The sequence below is a fragment of the Rhinolophus hipposideros genome (assembly GCF_964194185.1).
Source record: "Rhinolophus hipposideros genome assembly, chromosome: 9".
Classification (NCBI taxonomy): Eukaryota; Metazoa; Chordata; class Mammalia; order Chiroptera; family Rhinolophidae; genus Rhinolophus; species Rhinolophus hipposideros.
In genome coordinates, this window is record NC_138055.1 from 50,402,680 (window position 1) to 50,427,736 (window position 25,057).

General features: G+C 52.5%; 1 protein-coding gene across 2 annotated transcripts; it reads left to right on the top strand.

Moving 5' to 3' along the window:
• Positions 1-11,752: 11,752 nt before the first annotated feature.
• On the top strand, positions 11,753-24,226 carry CACNB3 (calcium voltage-gated channel auxiliary subunit beta 3). Of its 2 annotated transcripts, none has more exons than XM_081060910.1 (13): positions 11,753-11,906; positions 18,979-19,101; positions 19,358-19,480; positions 19,911-20,026; positions 20,313-20,377; positions 20,594-20,613; positions 20,808-20,888; positions 21,096-21,154; positions 21,331-21,440; positions 21,709-21,860; positions 22,049-22,144; positions 22,273-22,422; positions 22,871-24,226. In XM_081060910.1, the coding sequence occupies exons 1-13, from the start codon at positions 11,865-11,867 to the stop codon at positions 23,180-23,182; spliced, it is 1,449 nt and encodes a 482-aa protein (XP_080917036.1). In that variant the 5' UTR covers positions 11,753-11,864; the 3' UTR covers positions 23,183-24,226. The 2 variants fall into 2 exon arrangements, with proteins under 2 accessions (XP_080917036.1, XP_080917035.1); XM_081060909.1 differs by lacking the exon at positions 11,753-11,906 and adding an exon at positions 14,618-15,256.
• The last annotated feature ends 831 nt before the right edge of the window (positions 24,227-25,057 follow it).

The window sequence follows — 25,057 nt, forward strand, 5'->3', positions numbered from 1 at the left end:
ACATTTACATAGAGACCTGAATGACAGGGTCTCAACCATGCAAAGAATCTGGGTAAAGAGCATTCCAGGCAGAGGGGACAACCCATGCAAAAGTCCTAAGACAACAGCCAGCTCCCTGTGTTCAAGAAACAGAAAGACCTGAGGCTGAAGCCTAGTGTGGTGGAAGAAGAAAGTACAAGATGAGGTCAGAGAGGGAGGCATGCCTAGCTAGTGTACAGCTTCTAGGCCAGGGTAAGGAGTTTGGATTTCATTCAAAGTGTAATGAGAAGCCTTTGGAAGATGTTAAGCTTGGAAGTGACATGACCTGATTTATGGTTTTTAAAAGATCATGTTGGCTGCTGGGTGGAGAATGAAGAGCTGCAAGGGAAAACACTTAGGAAGCTATTGTAGTGGTCCAGGGAGAAAGAGCCGTGGCCTGAACAAGGATGGTGATTGTGGGATGCTGAGAAATGGAAAGACTCAGGAAATGTTTTGAAGTTGGAGTACCCTAATGACCTGTCTTGGTTCCTTCTGAATGGTTTATCCATGTCAAATAATCATTGAAAACTGACAAATATTTATCGAGTACCTATTCTATGCCAGATACTGTGCTGAGCAGTGGAAGTTACAGTATAAAGAAGGCACCTCCTCCTAGTCTACTGCCATACGAAGCTCTAGGTTGGGGAAGTTACTGCCAGTCCAAACCCTGCCCCATTTTCAGGGCCAGAGGCACACCCCTCACCCCACCCCAGCACTCTAATGCTAAGCTGAAGTTGATGGGCTTGGGGGAGTGTTTATACTCAGAGAATTGATGCCATAAAAAGAGTCCAAAGTTCTCCCAAGATCTCAGAGCAAAGACCGGGGAGCCCAAAGCTTCGACAGTGGGAGAGGGTGCAGCTAGAGCCATGAGGACGAGAGAAATCTGTTGGTGGCCACACCACTGGTAGTCCTCCTATGGGGTCATTGGAGGCCAGCCGGCAAGAGCCCCGGTCAAGCCGGACTTCCTCAGCCTTCACCACCCCATTCTGCAGTGCAATTCCAAGCTCCCTTAGTAGATTTCTAGGTATGGTGTGCCCTCTGGTGGCATATTCCTAAAACTGCACCCCATAGTTAATAGCTTTTCACTATTCTGTCTACAAACTTCTTCCAATCTACATGCTCCCAAGGGCGAAATGGGAAATTCCGGAAATCCTGGGAAGGGCTAGTAATGTCATTGCGTTAAGGCAGAGGGCCACATCATCTTCTGAGCCTTAGAGGTGTGAGCTAGCTCTGCCATCTATTGCCACATTCGTTTATGAGCTAAACTATTTTTGAGCACCTACTGTGAGCTGATCCCAGGCACCAGCATGTGCAAAGCTGACGGGAGCTCAGATGATCAGGCACTCACACAACAAGCGCTTTGAGTCTGGAACTGGTAAAGTAAAGAAGCTAGAGCAGTGTAGAATTCATTCTGCTGTCGGGGCATGCCTCCAGTGACTGTGGCAGAAGCCGGGAACCAGACTCTTCTATGATTCCTGCTGCTTAATTTCCCTTCGTTCCTGCCTGGATTTTAAGCCTGGTACTCTGTCCTTTCCATCAATTCTGTAAGCAACTTATTCACTATCCTTCCAATCAATGTCTTTTCTGCTCACATTAATTGGAGTCTGGTTTTGTTTTTGCAACCAAGAAAATGACTGGTGCATTGGACAATTGGTCAAACCTCTCTGAGCTTTAGTTTCCTCCTCAGTAAAAAGGGATGATAGCAATGACTTCCGCATGCAAGGCTGTTAAATGAGTGTATTAATTATCTGCTGCTGCCTAACAAATTACCATACATTTAGCAGCTTAAAACTACACACATTCATTATTTCATAGTTTCTATTGACCAGGAGTCTGGGCATGGCTTAGCTGGGTGCTCTGCTTCTGGCTCTCACAAAACTGCCATGATGATGTCAGCCAGGACTGCAGTGTCATCTGAGAGAGTCAAGTCCATGCTCAGGTGGCTGTGGATGGGACTCAGGTCCTGCAGGCTGTTGGAATGAGGACCTCAGCTCCTTGCTCCAGCACAGCAGCTTGCTTCACCAAGCCAGCAAGGGAGTTTGCTTGCAAAATGGAAGTCACAGCCTCTGGTGGCCTAATCACAGAAGTGTCATCCCATCACTTATGCTGTGTTCTCTGAACTACAAGCAAGTCACTAGGCCAGCCCATTAGGCAAGAAGAGGGGATTACCGAAGGGCATGACTAACAGGAGATGGGGATCATTTGGGGCTATCTTGGAGTCAGTCTGCCACAATGAAGTAGCTGTTAATCATCATTCAAGGCCGTGTTCAAAATCCCACTTCCTCCTTGAGAGCTTTTCAAGTCCCTCTTCAACCCACACCCATCAAAATTAACTCCTCTTACAAATGGGGAAACTTGAAGATGTACTGGGTCTTAGATGGGATTATTTTTAATTGTGTTAGGAGAGATGGTGTTATTTTGATGCTATAAGATGTTCTTTTCAAGAGATACTATTGAAGCATTGACTGATAGAACATCATGATGCTCACACTTTTCTTTCAAATGTTTTAGAGTAATAAGGAGAGAGTCATAACATCATTCTCCCTTTGTTTCCTAATCTCCCTGACTCAGTGGTTGCCATGGAAAAAGTTGCTTTTGCTCTTGCCGTAAATGGTTCAGGAAGCCAGCTTTAGATATGTGCACATGAGGTAAGAAGGGCTAAAAGGAATAATATTTAACAAATATCATACTTTCTCATCTGATAAGCTTCAGAGGGCTCCCATTTTAGGGTTGTAGTCATAGATATATATAAATTCATTAAAATTCTTCCATCAACCCTGAACAAAAGAATGTGGAGTGGGGATGGTTGTCACTGACTTATAGATATGGTCATCAATAAAAAAGTGGTGGTCAGCATACAGTATTTCCCCTTCTATATTGTATTTGGTCCTTCAGATCAGGAAGAAAACAGATTCTGGAGAAAGCCCAAGGTGGAGAACCAACTCCCCCAAATCAGTGATCGCCTTGATCATTGCCATCCCCTCATACAGATGTGGTGGGCGGACGCTGAAGACAAGAATCCTCTTTTGAATGGTTTTGACTCAGGTAGATCTCGGCCCGTAGTGCAGGACTTGGGCTTAGGGGGAGGGAAGAGGGAGAAAGATGCTTCAATCGCTGCTGGGTTGGGCTCAGGTCAGATCCAAGCCTCCACCTCTGCTTGCGTCAAGAGTAGGAAGCACGCACCTAGTCGCTTCACACAGTCTTGGAAAAATGATGAACAACTACAGCTTTCCTTTCTGAGCCTCTTCTCTTTGATCTCCACACTCTTCCTTCCAATTCTCTTCCTTTCTCTCCTCCTCTCTAACGTAACATCCTCCCCGACTAAGAAATCTGTCATGAATGCCACCTTAACCAAGTGATCAAATTTAACGTCACCAAAAATGGGACAAACTGACAATAATATACCCCCAAAGCGATGCACTGAGAAGGACACAATGTCACCTATGTAATGGTATTACCAAAAAAATGTTTAACCTAAATCTAATTACAAGAAAACAAATTGAGGTGCATTTTTAAAATAATTGGCCCACACTCTTTAAAAATATCAATATTACAGAAGAAAAAACCCAGCTGAGAAATTGATATAGTTTTAAGGAAACTAGAGAGATATAACTAAATGTAAGGCACGATGCTTGATTGGAACCAATTTTTTTTTTAAGTCATAAGGACATTGGACAGTTGTGAAAATTTGAAACAGACTATATGTTAGGTAATATTTATTGTATGAATGTTAAATTCCCTGAGTGTTTGTGATTATGTAGAAATGCCTCTGTTCTTGGTAAATACATGATGAAGTATTTAAGAATGAAATTGATGTCTGCCGCGAACTCTCAAGTGGTTCAGTAAAACCACACATCTACAGAGAGATAAAGCAAATGTGAAGAAATGTTAACAATCAGTGAATCTAGGTGAAAGGTAAATGCATTTATTGTATTGTTCTTGCAACTTAAGCCCTACAGAAAGCTTTAAAATTTTCGAGATAAAAATTTGGGAAAATGCCAAGCCTTCAGAGTTTCAATGCCATCAGGGAAATACTCTGAATGAGGAAAGTGACAGGGTACTGTGGGTCCCTTAAATTTGCCCCAGAGGTGTGTGGGGGGAATGAAACAGTGAATATTTACGCCATAGGCACACTGCGTGGTAGGTGCCAGCAAAGCAGGGGCACTGAAAAATAAGAAGGGAAAGGAAAAAAAAAATAAATTAATGCCAACATGGTGGCAGGCACAATTCTAGGTACAGGAGATCCACTGGTAAGTGAAGAGGACAGATGAGGCTCCTGCCCTCATGCAACATGCATTCTAGTCCAAAGAGGCAGATAATAAATAAGCAGACAAATAAATTTAAAAAGTCACATACCGTGAAAAGTGTATTGTAGAATCTAGCTACATATTGTATGAATTCAACTATACAGTATGTAGGAAAAGGTAAGACTGTGGAGACAGTACAAAGATCAGTGGTTGCCATGGGTTGGCAAGGATGGGATGAAGAGGGATGAAGAGGCAGAGCACAGAGGATTTTGAGGGCAGTAAAACTATTCTGTATGCTACTGTAATGGTGGATGCATGTCATTCATTATACATTCATCAAAGCCCATAGAATAGGCAACACCAAGAGTGAACCCTAATGTAAATTATGGACTTTGGGTGATCTGATGTGTCAATACAGGTTCATGGATTGTAACAAAAGTCCCTCTCTGGTGGGGGAAGTCAGTTGTGGGGGAGGCTGAGGTGCAGGGGCCATATGGGAACTCTCTACTCTAGGCTCAATTTTGCTGTGAACTTAAAACTGCTCTAAAAAATAAAGTCTATTTCTAAAAGTGTGTTGCGGGAAATTAACATGGTGATAAAAGGTCATCGGAGAGACGTACTTTAGATAGGATGGAAAAGGAAGCCTTCTCTAAGGCTCAGTTTTCTCAGCGATAAAACGAAAGTAGGAGTATTTGCTTTCATGTACATGTATATATGAACGTCTCCTGTAAATTGCTGTGTAACTTCCCAAGTGATAAAGTTTGGAACGACACCTATAACATGTGGGTAGGCAGCTCTGAAATGGAGCCCAGTGATCCTACCTTCTAGTTTTCAAGTCCTGGTGTAATACCTGCCTTCTGAGTGTGCGCTGGATCTAGCGACTTGCTTCTGAGGAATAAAATGCAGCAAGAGTAATGAAAAGTCACTTCCAAAATCACAAACAGACTGACTTCTTCTTCTTCTCTCTCGCTCCCTCAGAAGTAAGCTGCCCTGTTGTGTGTAGCCCTGTGTAGAGATCCACATGACAAGGAAATGATACATCCAGCCAATAGCCAGCAAGGACCTAAGGTGAGGGATTGCAGGAGGCCACCACCACACGCAATGTGTGGTCCTGATTAGGGCCTATCAGCTCTAAAAGACATTTGGGGGCCATTGGGGAGATTTGAATATTGACTGGGATTAGAGAAAATGGAAAATTAATGAAATGGAAAGATGGAGACCGTTGACTGAAAAAAAAATAGGTTCAAAATAGCATGTTCATTATGATCTCATTCTGCTGAAACAGAAGTGTGTGTGTGTGTGTGTGTGTGTGTGTGTATGCATAAAAAAAGACACACCCTACCCTATAATCCAGCAATTTCATTTCTAGGTATATATATATCCAAGAGAAATGAGTTCCTTGTCTACCAAAAGCCACATGTTCAAACAAATTCATAGCAATTTTATTCATTATGGACAAAATTGGAATGATCCTAAATGTTCATCAACAGAACAGATAAAGTATGATATATTCTAACAATGGAATACTACACAGCAACAAAAAAGAGCAAACTGTGATAAATGCAACAGGGTAAACATCAAAAATACACTGCTATTGGAAAGAAGCCAGATACAAAAGAGTACACACTGTATGATCCTTTTTATGTGAAGTTCAAGAACAGGCAAATCTAATCTAAGGTGATAAGAGCTGAAAGAATCATTAAATTACCAAAGGAGGCTGGATATTGACCATGAAGGAGCATGAGGAAAACTTCTGGGGTGAGGGTAATGTCACAGCCCTTGATTTTGATGTGGTTATACAGGTATGTATGCAAAAAAATCATCAAACTTTACATTTAATATTTGTGTACTTCATATGATTGAGTTATATCTCAATTTTTTTTAATTTTAAGAAAAAACATCAAGAAAAATTACACCCCAAGTGTTAATGATGGTAATTTCTGCGTGGTGGGAATACTACGTTTAATTTGTTTTATCTTGTTGCTTATCTGTATTTTCTAATTTTCTACAATCCATAAGTACAGCTTCTATAATAAAAGATTATTTTTTAAACTGCATTCCAAGACTCGATAATATTATTCCTGCTGCCTTGGAGGAGAGTCACAAAACGTACTTGCTACATTATTTTTGAAGGAGAAAGGGGTGTGGCCACACATAATAGGCAGGAATGAAATACTAATCGCTACGGCATCCGGGTGTGGGGACTTGAAGTTCCCAGTGCTGAGCACGTGGAAGGTCAGAGTAGACCAGAGTATCCAGCCCACCCCATGTAATGGAAAGAACCCAGGAAGGAGAATCCAGAGATCCGGGTCTGAATCCAGATCCCACCGTGGACTGACGATGGCCTTTGAAAAGTCATTTAACCTCAGAAGTGGAAGGACTAAGGGTTAGTCACAGTGCGTGGGTTCAAGCCAAGGTCGTAACACTGCAGGAGTTCTGTCTACCACGTGCTGCTTCCCTGTTTATGAGGTTCCTACCCCCAATGAAAACAACTATTACACAGCCATTTCCATTTTCTGAAACGCAGATGTTCCTGTTGAATTCTCACAGAACTTCTTGTTAAGCAAGCTCTGTTCTTCCCCTTTGTTAAAAGTAATAACACTCAGTTGCTGAAATAAATGACTTGCCCACTAGTAAGTGACAGAAATAGGACTTGCCTTCTGGTTTTCAGACTCCAAATGCCGCACTCTTTCCATCAGGCCAGACAGCCTATCCAGAACACTTAACTGAGCCCTCCTCAGCCTGCACCTGCTCCCAGCAGCTCTGCAGTTCTACATTCACCGCAGGACGCCGTTCCCTGGGAGGCGCAGAGGGCTCTGCTCAGAGCATCCATGGTGCCTTATGGTGCTGACTCCAGGACCCAGACTCTATCTGGCTCTGTGTAAACCCAGAGGCATAGAGGAATCCAGACGTCCAATGCTGGGTAGTCACTCGGGTCAAAAGTCTTTCAGTCTCACTTCCCAACCTGGCTCCAGGTGACTGCCAGCTCCGTCTGCCCTCCTGACCCATAACAAGAAGCCACATACTTCACCAACCCTCTTGTCTCCTCCCCAGGATGTTTCTCCCCAAGGCCCGAGTCCTCACTTTCTATCCAAGTCCTGCCTCTCCCTGACAGCCGCTCACAGCTGGTGAAGGAGCAATGAGAAGCAGAGCTAGAGGCAGTGATGGACCCAAGGGGCAGCAGCTGTGAGCAGCTACCACTATGTTCTCTTCAATAATTTATTGCCAGGAAGGCTCCAGGCACCATGCCCTCATTCTGAGCTAGAGACACTCCCACAGCTCAGATCCTTAAATTGAGAGGGGTGGGAGTTCAGGTGGGCCAGGGGGCTAGTTAGAGCAAGCAGAAGGGTACCCAGCCTCTAACACCCTCGCAGCACCATTCGCTCTACTCTTTTCTAAGGGCTCTGATTTGGGCAGAGATCAGGGATCCAGTGAGAGATGAAGGAGCCCAGGCACTGCAGTGAGCATGAGGACCGAAGAGAAAGGACCTCAAACAGAAAACACAGAACCTCACCCCCACTCACTCCAGCTGTACATCCAAGGTCAGATGAGCTTTCTCAGGCCACCCTCAGCCTCTTGTTGGCTTCCTAAAGGAAGCCCAAGTCCCTTCTGTCCCAGACTTCTAGAAGCCCTGGATGCTTTAACTGCCCCTGCTAAGGGACTTATTTCCCCAAAGAGAGCCACTCACCACCCATAGGTCTGTAATCTGAGTCAAACATCTCAGAATCCTCCCTCACCCACCCTCATCCCCTGCATTTGCCCCATTCCCCACCTCTTTTCAAACCCAGCTTCCCTGGCTTATAAACATGTGGGGGTGCAGGAAGAACTGGAACTGACTGACCCCTTGGGCAATTCTGTGATTCTGAGTACAAAAGTGTTAAGAATTTGGCAAGAGCGAAGGAGAAAAGGCAGTCGAGTCTAGGCCAGCTCCCCTCCCTTACGACTCCTCCTCGGGATCCTGCTGCTAATACCCCTTCCTCCACCTGGGGCAGCCCTAGAGTTCTGGTCCAGTTCCAGCCTCATTCCTCACTCCAATCCATTCTGTGCAATTGAAATCACCCATCCCATGTAATGGACCAGGAGGGGAAACCGAGATCTAAGACTAAAGTAAACATGTATCAAGCACCTACTAAGTGCCAGGCTGAGCCAAACTCTGGGCAGCAAGAGAATGAGAGCCAAGCATCTCAACCTTCTCACCTTCCCTCTTTCCCAGGTACCAGAGAACCCCCAATCCACAGAGCAGTGACACTGCCTGCCCCAGAGTGAGCAAGAGATGGGTTTTGAAACCGTAACTGAGAGCCCAGTGCCTCCAGAGAGGCCTGGTGTGGGAAGGAAGGTACAATCTTGTGGGGCATTGTCAGCAAGAAGCTCTTCAGGCATATTTATAGCAAATGCTGCGTCAGGGGACGGAGCCTGAAAGTGCCTAAAAGGATCAAATATCACCACGGGCCCAGAGGCAGAGCCTAAAAAAAAAAAAAAGATCGCAGCAGGAGAGATTGAGGTTTGATGTTGGAGGAACTTCCCCAGAGTAATATCTGGAGTTGGCAATGGGGATTCCCTGTGGAAACTATTGCCGAGCTTGCTCAGAAGAGCCGAGGAGAACTTACTTGGTCTCAGTGGAATAGATACAAAGGATGGACATGGTAATTTTTGTTCTCTGTCCTTGTGGTATACAGATTTTCAAATGCTAAGCCACTAAGAACAATCGTGCAGGTTATGCCTTGCTGAGGAGGTTAAGCGGGGATTGAAACCTAACTGTAGAGCTGGTGCAGAGCTGGGTCTACACAAAGACTCGCCAAAAGCGTGAGCAGAGGCCCTGCCAAATATCCTGAGGTCCTGACAACCTGGGGTCTGGGAGGTCAGAGAATAGGGTGAGCTGACCCCAGAGAGAAAGGATGAAGGCTTCCTGGGAAGCTCTGGGGGCTATATGCTGGCTTAAGGACCTTAAGGGGCCACACTAAGGTATGGCCCCCAGGAGTGTGTGCAGGCTAGGGGCCCCTCTTAGCAGGGTGACAGATACTGTGAGGTCAGCGGGAGAGGGAGACCTGAGTGAGAAAACGCGGGGTGGAAGAGGGTGTGGGTCCCAGACATGGCCCAAAGAGGGTTGTTTTTGCCAGTCATCTGGAGGGGGTCTTGGGGGGCCAGCTAAGAGAGGACAGTTCTGGGGACCTGGGGACTAGGCTCCCAGCTCTAGCTCTGAGGTTCCTACCTTCTCTTCCTGGCAGAAGGGAGAGGGCTGTGTGATCCAGCAGCTGGAGTGAAAATGAGAAAAACTGAAGGTTGCCGAGCTGCCTCTATTCACCTCAGATTCCCTCTGATAGGTTCAGAGAGAAGTCATTGATATTTCTATTTTAAAGAAAGGAGTGGAGAGAGATGGAATTCTAGGCTGTAGGTTCTCAAAGAGTGGAGGGAAACAAGGAGGGAGGGAGAAGCCAGGGACAATTGCTTGACTTGGCCAGCACCCCCCCACCCCACCCCCCCTTCTCCTATGGAAACTAAAGCTGCCCCAAGGCCCAGAAGAGCTAGTCCATTAGCTGTGGTCAGCGGGGGAGTATGGGGGAGGGGGGGCTCTCTCCCTTCAGGTCTTAATGCCAAATGAAAGGCAACGCTTCTGCTCCCTCTATTAGAGCCAACAACAAAAAAGCAAACACAAAAAACAAACATAAAAACCTCTATGCACATTTTTACGAAAACGTACACCACCTCTATATCTCGTCTGATTAGTTGAAGCTGAGTGACTCGGGGGTAGGTAGGTGGTAGGGGAATCCTTGGAGTCACTGGACTACACCACAGTGGGAGGGAAGTGACTTCCCAGAGCGCTTTCCCGGTTAAGTCCAGCTTGAGAAGGAGCTGGGGGTGGAGAGGAGAATTAATTCTCCCCCAATGTAGCTCCCTCTGGAATGAGGGCAATTGGAGGATCAGCTAAACACAGAGGGAGGGATGTCTTGCAAGATCCCCAGGGGACAGGAGGGTTGAGGGCAAGGGAATTAAAAGAAGGGCTAGGAGGGCAGTGAAGCGTCCTGGACCAGAAAGGAAAGCGTTCTAGCTGGTGCCAAGGAGAAGTTGGGGACCCGGGGCAGTCAGCTTCAGGGTGTGTCCGTTTCCACAAGGGTATCTACGACACCCTCCCGGCCCCCTAGCCGTCCTCTTTGGTATGGAGAAGAGTCTAGCATCGGGGTGCTGTGGGTGTGGAGGAACCAATGAGAGGCTGATCCGTTCAGAGGGTGCAAGGAGAGAGCTGGCTGGGGATACACCCCTGCTCCCCCCTTCCCCCGCCAGAACTTGGGCTTGTCCTGTTTGACGTGCCCGCCGAAGGGGGCGGGAGGGGTACCGACCCGAGGAGCGGTCCCACGACTCTGTACTCCCTGCCGCCCAGGCCCTACCGGGTCGCTGCCAGGCTCCGCGTGGTCGCCTCTGGAGACCAGGATGGAGGTAAGAGGGATCTAGAGCTCCAGAGGGACCAAATATCTAAAAAGAGCCCCACAGGGGTGGGAATAGAGTGCAGCCTGGAGTCTCCATACTAGGGGTCTGGAGATGGGTCCGCAGCTCCTGGAAAGAGCGGAGGGAGAGAGGTTTATCCTGGGCTTCGGTGGGGGTCGGGCTCGGAGCTGCGCCCCCTCTGTTCTGGCCAGGGCAGCGCCTCCTACTGGTAGGGCCGAACTCCTGCCGGCGGACAGAAGGGACCCCCGGGCCTGTGCCGCCACCTGGAGGGCTTGTGCCGCCAGCCCGCTAGTGAGTCCAGGGGGCGCTGCAGCCGCTGGGGGAGGAGCCGCCACGCCTCACTCTTCGCCTTCCCAGGCTGAGGCCCGCGGCGCTAGCACCAGAGACCAGAGACGGTAGAGATTCCCCAGGCGCCGGGCGCGTCCCGGTTAGACTGCCTCCAATTCGATCCCGCAGGAGCCACCGGGTTTGGGCCTGGGACGGCGGATGGACGTGGCTTCCCCGAAATCCAGAGGGGGCGCCTTGACGCTGGGGCTAGCTAGCAGCACATGAGCGTTCTTTTTCCATCCGTTCCTCTGCTGAGGTCGGTCGGAGCCGCCACGGGGACCGCGGTGCTTTCCTTTCTCGGGCGCTGGAGGCTGGGCGTGGGAGCACCGAGCTGGGGTCAGGGGATCAGAACCTTCTGCCCGAAGCTCCAGAATCGGGCAGCCCTTGAGCTACTCCCGCCCTTCTGCCTGCGGCGGTGGGAATTCCAGAGTCCCTTTTCTGGGGAGGAGATAGAGGAAGAAGTGAGGGTGGGCAGGCGGAAAAGGGATGAGAGCTTTACGGATGGAAGGACAGTGGGAGGCAACCCGATAAACAGAACAGGAATCGTAAAGAGGAAGAAGATGAGACGGAAATGGAGAGAGCAGGACTGAAAGGCGACGGGAGAGGGCGAGAGTGACAGAGAAGGCGAGAAAGGGAGTGAGGGAGGGAGGGAGGGAAGAGGAAAGGGGGAGGGAACCTGGAGAGAGGGAAGGGAGCAGGCGGCGGAGCCAGGCAGGCGTGGGGCGAGGCCAAGCGTGCAGGCAGCAGCCCTTGTGCACAGCTGCAGCCCGGTCCTGCTCCCGCCTCGGAGCCCCTGGCCCCGGGGAGGGGGAGAGGCCGCTAGTCCGGTCTATGTCTTTTTCTGACTCCAGTGCAACCTTCCTGCTGAATGAGGTAAACGGGGAGGGGGGGGCCCTCCCCAGGGGTGGGAGGAAAGCCCCACTCCAAGCTAGGAAAAGGGCCGTATTTGGGGGAGACTGCAGTGATGGAGAGGGAGGGAAACCAAAGGTGAGGCTAAGGGTGAATGAGGGGGCAAGAAAAAAAGGAGCAGACAGAGCTGGCAGCCTCCAAGCACTGGGACTGGGATAGAAGGAGAGGACTGACTGGGGAGCTAGAAAAGAGGACAGAGAGAGGAGGGCTCTGCCAAACTCTCCCCACCCAACCCTCCCCAGGTTCCCTGGGGACAGCCTAGCATCTAGAACACTGGGATATTTGGTTTGGTCCAGATCTTAAAGACTGCTGTGGAGGACTTCCCAGAGGTCCTAGCTCCTGCCTCAGTTTCCCCATTCAATAATGAGGGACTGGGATCTTCTCCGCTTCCTGGTACACTTATAGGAGAAGCTAGAAAGTATTCTAGAGTTTCCCAAGAACTCCAACTCCCAAACCTGGTTATTCAGGCTTTCCTCCTACGTCCTGCTTCCTTGCCTTGGGTACCTGCTAGCTGCCAGTCTAACAGCTCTCTCCTAATAAGAGGGAAGGAGGAATCCTCTCCTGGAATCCGTGTGTTTTTTTTCCCTCAGCTCTCTTCCCTTATGCTCAGTCATGGAAAAGAAAAGGGGTTAAGGGCCACAAGACACTGACAGGCACATGTCTTGTTACAGGACAGAAAGTCACTAGGTTGGCATGAAAACTGGAGTAGGCAAGTGTGGGTGAGGTGAGAAGTAGAAGGGGGTATTGAGTAGCAACTCAAGATAAGGGAAAGAGAGAGAGAGGCTCTGAAGCCCTGCAAGACCCAGGGGATGGGCCCAGGTAAGAGGAACTTGAACCTGTCTCCTGGGGGTGGTTGGCATAGCGACTCATGCTTCAGATGCTTCAGGAGGGAGACCAAAGGAGACTTAGACACTATCGTCCTGTATGGGGATGTTGTCTTTACAACAAGGTGTGTGAGGAAGGAATGAAGCTCATGGCAGATCCACAGTTACCTACAGTCCCTGGGACCCCCTGGTGGTGGGGATTCCCAAAAGGAGAGGCCAGGAGAGTAGATTCAAAGATGGGGAGAGAAGCAGATGCCTCAGCAGCGGTCTTCTTCATTAGAGTTATCTCCCAGAAGAGGGCACCTTGAGGGTCATATTCTCTTACACCTCATGCCTTCTTTTTGCCCCTCTGGAACAACAGAAGGAAATGAAGAGGCAGAGAATAAAAGAGGAGCATATAGGGATTCTGAGGAACTGGGAAACGGCACAAAAGTGAGAAGACAGAGTGTCTGGGAACTTCCAAGACAGAAGAGTCCAATAAATGACCGACCACCAAATGATGCTGGACTCAGGAGAGGGAACTGGGAAAGCGGACTGCCTCTCCCAGTAGTGATTGGTCCCCTCAGTCATTGGGGCTCCAACAAAATTGTTTTCCAGATCCAGCAGGAAGAAGAGACTGTGCAGGGCTGTACCACTCACAGGGTCAGACAGACTAACGACGGTCTTAAGAGTAGGCCCCTTCTCTCTTTTTCTTGCCAACAGCACAAGTGGCATAAGTAGGAAGCCAGTTGGTTTGGGTGGTCTTTCTTTCCCATGAACAGTGCTTTCTCCCATAGGTCTCCTCAAACCCTGTCAGTTTTGGTTTTCTAATTCCACTGTAGCCCAGGAATGTAAAGGGATGAGTAGATTGTTGATTCACCGCCTTGGGGTGAAAAACTGGGAATGGAAAAGGACTGAGCTCCGAAGTCCTCCAGCTGGTAACCTTCTGTCATCTCACATCCCCCTCTAGGTGGTGGGTGCGAGGGGGGCCGATAGGCAGTCAAAATTCAAAGGGAATGCTTTTGCTCAGGAGATGGAAAAAAAGGAGGGAGCTCAAATAGGTGGTGGATCTTTGGGGAAGTTGGCTCAAAACAAGGGCTGCTGCTGCTCGGTCTCTAACTTCAAGTCTCAGTGCTCCTTTAAAGGAGACTGACTGGTGTAGAGTGGTACATGTGGCTCCAACGGGGATACGGGCCACTCCAACCCCATCCTTTTGCTAAGGAGGAAATCTGGCCTTAAGCTAATGACTCTGGCCAGATTTGCCCTTCCCCCTCCCTACCTCAGTCTGTCCAGGACCCCACCTTCTGTCACAGCCACAATCCCCCTACCTCCACCTTCTGGTTTCTTTCCCAGTCCGTTAAACAGCCTAAAACAGCCCCTCCCTGTCCCAATTCCCACGGGTGCCTTGGCAATGCCTGGCACAGTCCTCGGCGAGGAAGTGAATTAGGGAACCCCCCCCATCCTGGCCAGACTAGGATGGAATCTGCCTGTGCACCCGGTGTGGGGCGGCCGGACCCAAAACCTGCCCTCTTGCACGGCTTGGGCGACACGGCCCCTTGCTGCAGGGTGCTATGAGAGGGCCGAGGACCTGGTGTGGCAGGAGCTACTTTCATGGCATTGACGTGGAGTCGCCAAACCCATTCCTCCCCAGTGCCATTACGGGGTTCCCTTGTGGAGTCTCAGGGACCGCCAGGGCCCAGACACGCCTCCCGCTCACCTGGGGCCCCTCCCCCGTCTGCGCCTGCCCCAGCCCCGCCTCTTCTGTCTCCCCATTTTCCTGTCTTCCCCGCCTTCCTCCTGCCTCTATCTCTCCTTTCTCCCTCTCCTGCCTCCCAATAACCTGCGCCCGCTTCTCTCCGGGTTCGGGTCTCCTTTCCCTCCGCCTCTCCGCTCCCCCTCCCCTCCACCGCTCCAGCCCTTTGTTTCCCAGCGGAGTATTTCCTGGGTTGCCGAGCGTCTCAGTCTCTGCATCTCTCCTCGCCCCGCCTTCTCCCAGCCAGGATCCGCCCGCCCTCAGTCTCTCCTCCCCTTCCTCCCCGCCGCCCCTCGGGTCCCTAGGTGCTGGGGGACCCACCTTCTACCCAGCTCCCGTCCGCTACCCTCTCCCAGGCGGGTCTCGGGCTCCCCGGGTGGCGGGCGCCCCAGTCGCCGCCCCCGCGTGCTCCCGGGGAGGGGGGTCAGGTGGGCGGGCACTATTGTTGTAGGAGCCAGCGCCAGATTCCTCAGCGGCGCTCGGGGTGGGACTGGCTGGGTTTGGGGGTTGGGGTGGGGGAAAGCGGTGATTTGAGCTCGGAGCAGCTGGTCTTCGCGGCTCGCTCCCTCCTTCGCGCTCTCTCGTGCTGCGCCGCCGCCCGCAGGGCTGCGGGGCTCGGTGGCCGCTGTCGGGCGCGGCCCGCTGTCCTCGCCCCTGCCTCCAGGCCGCTCCCGCCCCCGGCGCCGCTCGCTTCCCCCCACCCGGACTCCCCCATGTATGACGACTCCTACGTGCCCGGGTTTGAGGACTCGGAGGCGGTGAGTGCCCACGATGAGGGTGGGGGTGGGGAAGTTGGGGTGACACTTCCTCTCCCTTGGACCCTTCTCCCAGTCCAGGACTTTGAAAAAACGTGGCGGGGAAGAGCGTTGCGGGGAAGGGGGGCGCTCCAGGAAAGTGGGGCGATGGATTTTCGTGCCGCGGGTTCCGCGGTTCCCCAATCCTAGACCAAGGAGCATGGGCTGTGTGCAGGGAGGGAGTAGTGTAAGGGGAAGGCTCGAGCAAGTGGCTCCAAAGCCCAGAACAGAAGGGTAGAGGGAGGACTAGAGACCGAGGGAACAGGGGCTTTAGAAAGGGCACACGACATGTCTCAAGTTCCCACAGGTGGATTGATGGGGTCTGAACACGACCGCCTTCAGAGGAGAAGCTGAATTTCTTGGGGAGGGGGACAATCCAGACCTCCTATGACTCAAATACAGGACAAATTTAGGGAGCCTGAGAGAACACCAGAGAATCGGGTACCAGCCTCTTCAGACAGAAAGATCACAAAACTTGAAGACCTCCATTATTCCTTCCCACTTCCATCCTGAGCTTGCCTCATCTCTTCAACCTGCCTCTAGCCCAGCTTCTCTCCCAGACTGGAAAGTGGGCACCCAGCACATGGGTGGGCCAGCTGACTGAGCCCCATCCAGTCCGTGCCTCCTGCTGAGGCATCCTCAGAACAGCAGGCACCCTGAGCTCCTCTCAGCATGGAGGACCTGAAGCTGAAGCCAGAGGAGCTGAGGGCCTGGGGATGGAGAGGAAGCTCTTTGCTCAGAGAACCAGGCAACCGATAAATATTTAATTCTCCTTTTTGCTTTTATCTCCTGACCCACTGAGACAAATCAGCTCATTAGGCAGTGATTCCCGGAGCTCAGGGAACATGGAGAGTGCCTGGAAGGATGGAGCAAAGATGGGGAGCTGCTTCTCGGTGCCTTCTCTCAAACATCCTGCAAGAAGGCCTCCTTAGAAGAGGACCACTAGATGGCTTGGAAGGGGTCCTTGATAGGCGTAGAGGGTAGAGCACTCCAGGATCGAAAGTGGAGTGTTTGAGTCTTCTCCCATCTCTTGCTGCCCAGCCCAGGATAGATGAGCTCTAGGGCTCAGAATAGGCAGCTATCAGTCCTTTCCTGGGCTCCTGCTGGGCCAATTCCCCATTGGGCCTCTGGGCCTAATTACATGGCAGCTAGAGCAGATGATTTTCAAGGCTCTGGTGGACACCTCTTTGTGACAGTTGAAGAGACAGCTGGTATGGCCCAGGGTGCCAAGGTGAGCTTGAGAACAAACCTTCCTGCTTGGCTGGAGGGCCCTAGAAGATTCTTCCCATCGCTGGTGGTAAGGCAAGAGCTGTTGCAAGGGAAAGACTGACATGTAGACTGCGTTAGGGGCAGCCTGCTAACCCATTGCTCACTCCCCATCCCTTTCTGGGCCCTGGATCACCCTCCCCCACTTCCCTTTCTCTTGCCTGGCTCCTTGCTCTCCCTGAGGTCCCCTCTGAAGCAGTAGGAGGGAGATCAGGCTCTAAATAAATCCACTGGCTCATCTCCCTCCTCTCCTTCCCCCGTGCCAGGCAAGAGTGGAGCTGCAGCCTGCCCACACACTCACCAAGCAAGGGGGGCATCACTAGGGCACTGTGCCAACTCCTGGCAGCTCCAAAGTACTGAGCCTCTGGCTGCTCTGGCATAATGGGGTAGGGAAGGCAAGACCCCAGAGTAGGCCTGGAAGGGCAGCCCTGGCCTCCCCAAGTGATACCAGAGCATGAAAGATGGGTGAACTCTGAGGACTTGGGAATAATAGAGAGGGGGTTCCATTCTGAGCCCAACTCATTAAACATTTAGGGAGAGATTCTATCATTCCTATCCTAGAATGAGAGGCCAGGTAACCCAGATACCCCAGGTAGGGACATTAAGATGACTAAATTAGGCTGAGAGCCTGGAGAGCCGAGATAAAGGCCAGACTCCTCTTCCAGCACAGGTCAGGGCATCTAAGAGGCATCTGACGGAAACTTATCAAAGTGAATGATCATCCTGCCTTACCTCCTGCCTCCTGGCCTGTTGGCCCCTATCCGCTTCATTCAGCTGTCTCCCACATCTAAGACCCCTCGTACATCTAAGACCCCTGGAAGGAGATCCCACACTCTACTAACAATGCAAAGGTTCTTTCTGGGGCTCAGCACCCTTTATCCTACTGCCAACCCAGCCTTATTTTGTTCTCAAGAGAGATGAGGAACAGCAGGCAGAATCTACTTCTCTGTAAAATGAGAATTTCCCACCTGTGCTGTCTTCGTGTCTTCCGTCTACCCCAGACATTGACTTTAGCTTACGCTCTAGAGCCTGGGCAGATATCAAGCTGACCTGCCCTCTTGCCTGTGGTGGGACTGGGGCAGAGGGCATGGCGACAGCAGGTGTTTGAGTCTGTCTTCCCCACTGAGAGTCTGGCCTCTGCTGCCTTCTGTAGGTGCTCATGCACCGCGTGCGTGAAGGAATGTTCCTCAGGTTGAGAATATCCTAAAACCGCTTCTGTTAATACACACACATTCCCACGTGGACCCGAACTAGGTTCCTATTTATCTCTGCCACCTTGTACCTCAGAATTGATGGAAGTGCCACATCAGGCCTCTGATCGTAAAGAGGGGAAACTGAGGCAGAAAACAAAAGCTTCCCTTTTCCCTACACTGAGAGGGACACCCAGACATCCTGACTTCTACCCTCCTGTCCTAAGATCCAGCTTCCTTTACTCAATTGTATGTCTTTCTCACAGCCTTGAAGGTGAGCTCTGCAACCCTCCAAATGCACCCTTGTTGCCCAAAGACCCTGCCAACGGGCAGGACTCAGACACTCTTCCTGGTTAAGGTTACCAAAGGCCCCCGCCCCTACATCCTCAGGGTACTGCTCCTCTGGCTGGGTTGCTGGGCACCAACATGGCCTTCCTCCAGGATAGGCCCCTTGGGGGAGGGGTGGGGAGATATGGGCCAGGTGGTGGGTGTGGCCCAGCCTCACACACCCAGGGAGATAGCTTTGTGTTGCCTTCTTAGTCGGTGTCCTTTGCTGCCCACACCTGGCCAGTTGCCCCAGCACGTGTGAGAGGAAAGAAGATGGGGGGTGGGGATGGGGGGGAGAGTATAGAGGAAGTAACTTCCAGGAGTTGGGTAGCTCTGTGTCCCCTTCAACCTGGAAAGGTAGGGACTGGGGAAGATGAGACCTAAGGGGTGGATGGCTGTATCCTGACACTCAGGACCAGGGCCATGCCAACCAGCATCTCTTGACTGTTCCCAGCTGGCTGTATTCCTGCCAGGCATTTTAAAGGGATAAAGTCTAGGTTGCTTTGCAGGCTGATGTGAAAAAGAGAGCTCACTGGGTCGCCTGGATTCAGAATCATCTTCAATATATCATCTTCAGTACATCTCCCTTCCCTCCGCCTGGGAGGATGTGGTAGAGGGAAGAAAAGGGAGGAAGGAGGGAAGTGAAGGCTCTATTCAAAGCTGCAGTATTAATAGTCTTGGGGGGAGGGGCCCAGATCTTATCACATGGATTGGGGGGCTTTCCTACAGCGCTAGAGGAACTATGGTCCTTCTCAGGGAAATCGGAGGGACCATTGGGGTGTGGCCACCCCTATGGACATGGAGAGGCTGGGGTTCATGGAGGCACTACTATAGGGGTCAGAGAGTGCTTCTATATTCCCTTCCCACCTGAGCCCAGGGGTCACAGCCTCTTCCCCGTGGCAGGGTTCAGCGGACTCCTATACCAGCCGCCCATCTCTGGACTCAGACGTCTCCCTAGAGGAGGACCGGGAGAGCGCCCGGCGTGAAGTGGAGAGCCAGGCTCAGCAGCAGCTCGAGAGGGCCAAGGTATCCTCTTGCTTGTGGGCTGGGGGCAAAACAGGCCAGGCTGGATAGAATCTGTGCTCCGTCCTAAGTCCCGAAGGGTCACTGGGCAGGATGTACCTGAGTGTGAAAGATTGTGCGTGTGTGTGTGTGTGTGTGTGTGTATGTGTGTGTAGGGCAGACGATGCCTTCCCCTCCCCGCCCTCTGCTGATGGGATACTGAAACTAGAAGGGGTGCTCTGAGGCTCCCCTCGTTGACACTGATGACCAAATTTTCTAGCACAAACCCGTGGCATTTGCTGTGAGGACCAATGTCAGCTACTGTGGCGTACTGGACGAGGAGTGCCCAGTCCAGGGCTCTGGAGTCAACTTTGAGGCCAAAGATTTTCTGCACATTAAAGAGGTAACCAACCCCCTTCCTTCCAGATAGTAGCCACATAATTTCCCTGCTCTGCTCCAGTCTCCATGCCTCTTACTTTAGTCCTATAAACAAATCCCTGAACTCAACTCTTGTCCTTAACTCACACCCGGACACTTCTCATATACAAGATGCAATCCCCAGGGTCTCCATCCGAGACCTGGCTTGGGCCTCCGTCTCCATATGTGGAAAGTGAGCAGTTAGATTAGCTGTCTCTTAGGTCCTCTATGACAGCTGTGATGCCTCCTGTGGAAATTTTGGGAGGCTCAAACCTGGCTGTCCCTTCTCCTGCCCCTTCTCTTTGTGCTGCTGTGTCAAACCAGCCCTGTGAATGCCTGCCTGGCTCCTCCACAGCTAGGGCTGTGGCCTGGGCCGCCTCTTCTCACTGTCTCTTCCCGCTCCACCCTGCCCCCAGAAGTACAGCAATGACTGGTGGATCGGGCGGCTAGTGAAAGAGGGCGGGGACATTGCCTTCATCCCCAGCCCCCAGCGCCTGGAGAGCATCCGGCTCAAGCAGGAGCAGAAGGCCAGGTGAGAGCAGGGCTGTGACTCAGTAACACCCCCCCACCCACACACACACACACGTGTGCACTTTACCTGAAGCCTGCTTCACTGTACATGCATGCATATCCCACCCCCAATACATTCAGACCCGCTATACACATTTACACCGCACAAATATACATACATACACACAGATGCACGTCACACACACCTTCCTCCCTAGCTAAAACATAAGGAAATATTTACAACTGTTAAATAATGTGTAGAGCATATACATACAAAGACGCTTACTGATCTCTCTTGCTGCTCTCAGGAGATCCGGGAACCCCTCCAGCCTGAGTGACATTGGCAACCGGCGCTCCCCTCCTCCGTCTCTAGGTAGCCTCCCCCCAACTCACCTGTCTTGGGTAGGTGGGTTGTTAGGACACAGGGGGCAAGGAGATTCTCCCCAGGTGACCTGTGTGAGAAAGGGTTGGTGGAGGGGTCAAAATAGCTGGGAGAAGCCCAGTGTCTCCCCGGGGGAAGGGAATACATGCCCCCAGGGCCTTTCCCCCCTTCATCAACTTTAATCTTTTATTTCCCTTTTCCAAAAAGCCAAGCAGAAGCAAAAGCAGGTGAGTCAAGGAAGGGACCTGGGCTGGGGGGCTCATGGCTTGTGGCTGTGGGGACAGGCTTCTGGGCAGTCATTGTGGAGGGGCAGCAGGACAGACAGGGGAGGGAGCCCAGCACTTCTGATCTCCCCACTCCAGTCAGGCAGAGGGCAGACCACAGGGCCATGGCTTTGCCTGACCTCAGGTCACTTCTGCAGGCAGAACATGTTCCCCCTTATGATGTGGTGCCCTCCATGCGGCCTGTGGTGTTGGTGGGACCCTCTCTGAAAGGTTATGAGGTGAGACCCCAAAGAGTTACCTCTACCCAGCCTGCCATGCGAAGGCCCCGAGGGACAGTGGGAGGGTGTGTTGTTTCTCCCCACCCGCCATCCCCCAGGTCTGGGTGGAAGGGGTGGGCTCCAGGGCCATGCCTGGGGATGCTGCCCCTCTCCAAGAGGGCCCTCAGTCCATTCCATGCCTTCCCCCCTCCCAACCTCGCCCACCAGGTCACAGACATGATGCAGAAGGCTCTCTTCGACTTCCTCAAACATAGGTTTGATGGCAGGTAAGCTGCCCTGGGCCGGAGTGGTGTGAGAACCAGGCAGACTATCACTGCCTCCTTCCAGGTGTCTGCAGCAAGGTCTGCTCTGGAGGGACAGTTAGGAGTAAAGAGGTCCTGGGTAAGTCGGGCCCAGGGCTTGACATTTAGAAGTGAGCTGGAATTCTCCACCCCTGCCCCAGGATTTCCATCACCCGAGTCACAGCTGACCTCTCCCTGGCAAAGCGGTCCGTGCTCAACAATCCCGGCAAGAGGACCATCATTGAGCGCTCCTCCGCCCGCTCCAGCATCGGTGAGCAGTCCCAGGCGCCCACTTTGCGGTCCATGCAGGCCTCACCGAGAACCCTCTTCCTACCTCTCTCTTCCCCAGCTCCTTCTCCACCTGCCCCAGGATCGAGAACGCCCCTGATGTCCTCAATTGCCTGGGCTTTGCCTGCCCAGGCCTTGACGAACACCTTCTCCCTCCAATTCCTTCCCTTTCACCATTGGGGAGAACCCCAAGCCTCATTGGAGGAAGTGGGTGGAGCAGCCAGTGAGCATTGTGGCTCCTCCCTTTTTAGCTGAAGTGCAGAGTGAGATCGAGCGCATATTCGAGCTGGCCAAATCCCTGCAGCTGGTAGTGTTGGATGCTGACACCATCAACCACCCAGCACAGCTGGCCAAGACCTCACTGGCCCCCATCATCGTCTTTGTCAAAGTCTCCTCACCGAAGGTGAGCAGTGGAAATGCAGGAGGCCCCCAGGGTTGTCCTCCGAGAATGGGCTGTAACTCAGCTTGGTCCCTGCCCCAGCCTGAATTCCCTTTTCCTGATGCCAGATCACAAGTGGGAGACATGGCCAGTTCCCTCTAGGCCCAGCTCTGCCCAGGATCCCCAGGCCTCGCTCTGCTCTTTCCCCTCAGGTGCTGCAGCGGCTCATCCGCTCCCGCGGGAAGTCACAGATGAAGCACCTAACTGTCCAGATGATGGCATATGACAAACTGGTTCAGTGCCCACCGGTGAGTGCCTGGGAAAGCTACTCCGGTGCCTTCTGCAGTTGTTTTCCCTGGGGTTGGAAGAGTGATGGGGACGGTGGGGGCTGCTGCTGAAAGGAAACCAATGCTCCCCCTTCCCTTTCCCTGCGCAGGAGTCATTTGATGTGATTCTGGATGAGAACCAGCTGGAGGACGCGTGTGAGCACTTGGCTGAGTACCTGGAGGTTTACTGGCGGGCCACACACCACCCCGCCCCCGGCCCCGGCCTTCTGGGCCCTCCCGGTGCCATCCCCGGGCTTCAGGTAACCATTTCCAATGGGCACTGATATTCCGGCGAAGCCAGCCAAAGCAGGGCCCCTCCCCGCCCAGAGGCTCGTCCTTGGCCTACAGTTTGAAGGCCAAAGGGTCAGAGAACTCAGCTGTGCTGGGGCAGATGCACGAAGGAACTTCCTGATGCGAGAGGGAATAAATCAATGAGCTGGTGAACCGGAGGTTACTTTTCTAGAAACACACTCTCAAAGCTTTCTCTGGTCTGTCTTGAAGGCAGAGCCTGAATGTGGCAAGAGTCATACGCTCCAGTTTTCCATATCTGAAAAGAAAAGATGCTCCAGTATGCTTCCGTTCCTTGCACTGTTTCCTCTACCCGGGAACTGATTGTTGAAGGGGAAGAATCCCACTTCCTGCTAGAGGTGGGAGCCGGCCAACAGGGGGTCTGCACTGCCTCACTTAGAGCTGTTGTGTTGCCCCCAGAACCAGCAGCTCCTGGGGGAGCGTGGTGAGGAGCACTCCCCCCTCGAGCGGGACAGCTTGATGCCCTCAGACGAAGCCAGCGAGAGCTCCCGCCAAGCCTGGACAGGATCCTCGCCACGCAGCTCCCACCACCTGGACGACTATACGGATGCCTACCGGGACCTGTACCAGCCCCACCGCCAACACACCTCAGGGCTGCCGAGTGCCAATGGGCACGACCCCCAAGACCGACTCCTTGCCCAGGACTCAGAGCACAACCACAATGACCGGAACTGGCAGCGCAACCGGCCCTGGCCTAAAGATAGCTACTGAATGCCTCCTGCTGCCCGACCCTGGCAGGCACAGGCACAGCTGGCTGGGGCACCCACTCCAGGCAGGTTGGCGTTAGACTGGCATTAGGCTGGCACTAGGCTCAGCCCCCGCAACCCCCTGCCCAGCCCCAACTCCAGGGCTGCCTATGGTCCCAAAGTTCTGGAAGAAGCAGGGGGCCCCCTCACCTCCTGGGCAGTGACCCTCCCCTAGGCTCCCATTCCAGGTACTAGCTATGTGCTGCACCCCTGGCACCTTCCCCTCCTGCACAAGCTGCCCCACTGGGCAGTGCCCTCAGGCCAGGACCCCCTCAGCAGGGGCCTTCCCACCACTCAGGGAAGGGATACCCCCTCAAAGTGAGGAGGGTGGGGTGTGAGCAACATGGTATGAGGAAGAAACAAGGTCCCTGAGCAGACACAGTCCTAATAGTCAAGGGACTCGGGTTGTGCATTGGGGTCCGAGAGCTGCCACTCAGCTCACTGCCACACTAGAAATGAGACAATCAAAGCCCAAGGGTGGGTGGCATTGCCATCCTTCAGCTGCGTGGGGCACCACATACAAGCCTGGAGCAGCAGGCCAGCTAGGCTGGGCCAGAAGCCTCACAGCTGATGCTCTAGAAAGGGCTCTCCTCACCCTGCCGGGACGCTTCCTCATACCTGACAGGACCAGCAACCAGGAGTACGGCCAAGCTAAACGGTGGATGGGAGCCAGCCTGGATTGGGGGTTTGGGAAAGGCGGGTGTTGTATAGCAGAGAACGTATGGAACAGCTTTGGGGGCCTCTTTGCTCCCCTCATCCTTTTGCTCTTGCATCTGTCATTCCTGTTCTTGGGCCTCATGCCTCCTGGGAGATATGGGCCCCCAACTTGACTCCCTGATTCATAGCTGCTGCTTGTTAAGTTAGGGTTAGATGGGGAGAGACAGGACCCAGTGGACAGCCCCCAGAGGCCCCATCTGCCCTTGCCTTATGGCTCTAGTGTGTGACCTACAGAGCATGCTCCACAAGACCCTGTCCCACCTGTCATCACTAATAAACACCATGCACAGTCCCTCAGGCTCCTGTTCTGTCTGCTCAGGTGGCTGGTTCCTCACTGTGAGGCCCAGGTCTGGAGGAGGCCAAGAAGTATCCTTACCTCCTTTCTCACAAAGGACCCACTGAGCGGAAAGGGCAAAAGGACGGAGCTGGGGGAGGAACCATATTCCCAGGAACCCCAAACCCACCCCCTCATGCCGAGGTGCCTGGAGGGAAATGTTCAGCAGCTCAGAAAGGACTTCCTGGGGAAGGAGACAGGGAAGAGGCTTTGTCACAGCCTTCAACTGTCCCTGCCTCAGGCCAGAGGCCCTAGAAGCAACTGCAATGCAAACTCCATGTGCTTGCCCAGGAACTTGAGGAGCACAGAGAACACACGATGAATAGCAGCACTGGCAAGGACCCAGGCCCTGCAGCCCTCTCCCCAAACCTAACTCAGCTGGCCCAGCCCATCACTCCATAATGCTTCTGTGCCCATCTCCATCCTCTCCCCTGAGCAGTGACCTCAGCAGCTGGGGAGCCAGGAGCAAAGGGACTAGGACAGTGTCAGGCACATAGCATCAGGGTGCGAGGTCCTGATCGTGTATCACTGGGCAGTTTCACAAGTGCTTTCCTTCCTCACCCTTTGCAAAGCTCCCTAGAGGGTGTCCAGGTCAGAGCGACACGTCATGTGAGGCTGGAGCAGGGCGGGAAGACACACCGTGGTCCTGCTATCCTCAAGTGCCTGCTGTACTTAGATTATCAACTGAGACCCCAGGCTCTGCTCCGGATGTGACCTTTCACCTCCCAGTGTCTTCTGTGGCACCAGGAAGAACCTGGGAGATGAGTTTAGCCAGAACTACACACAGCC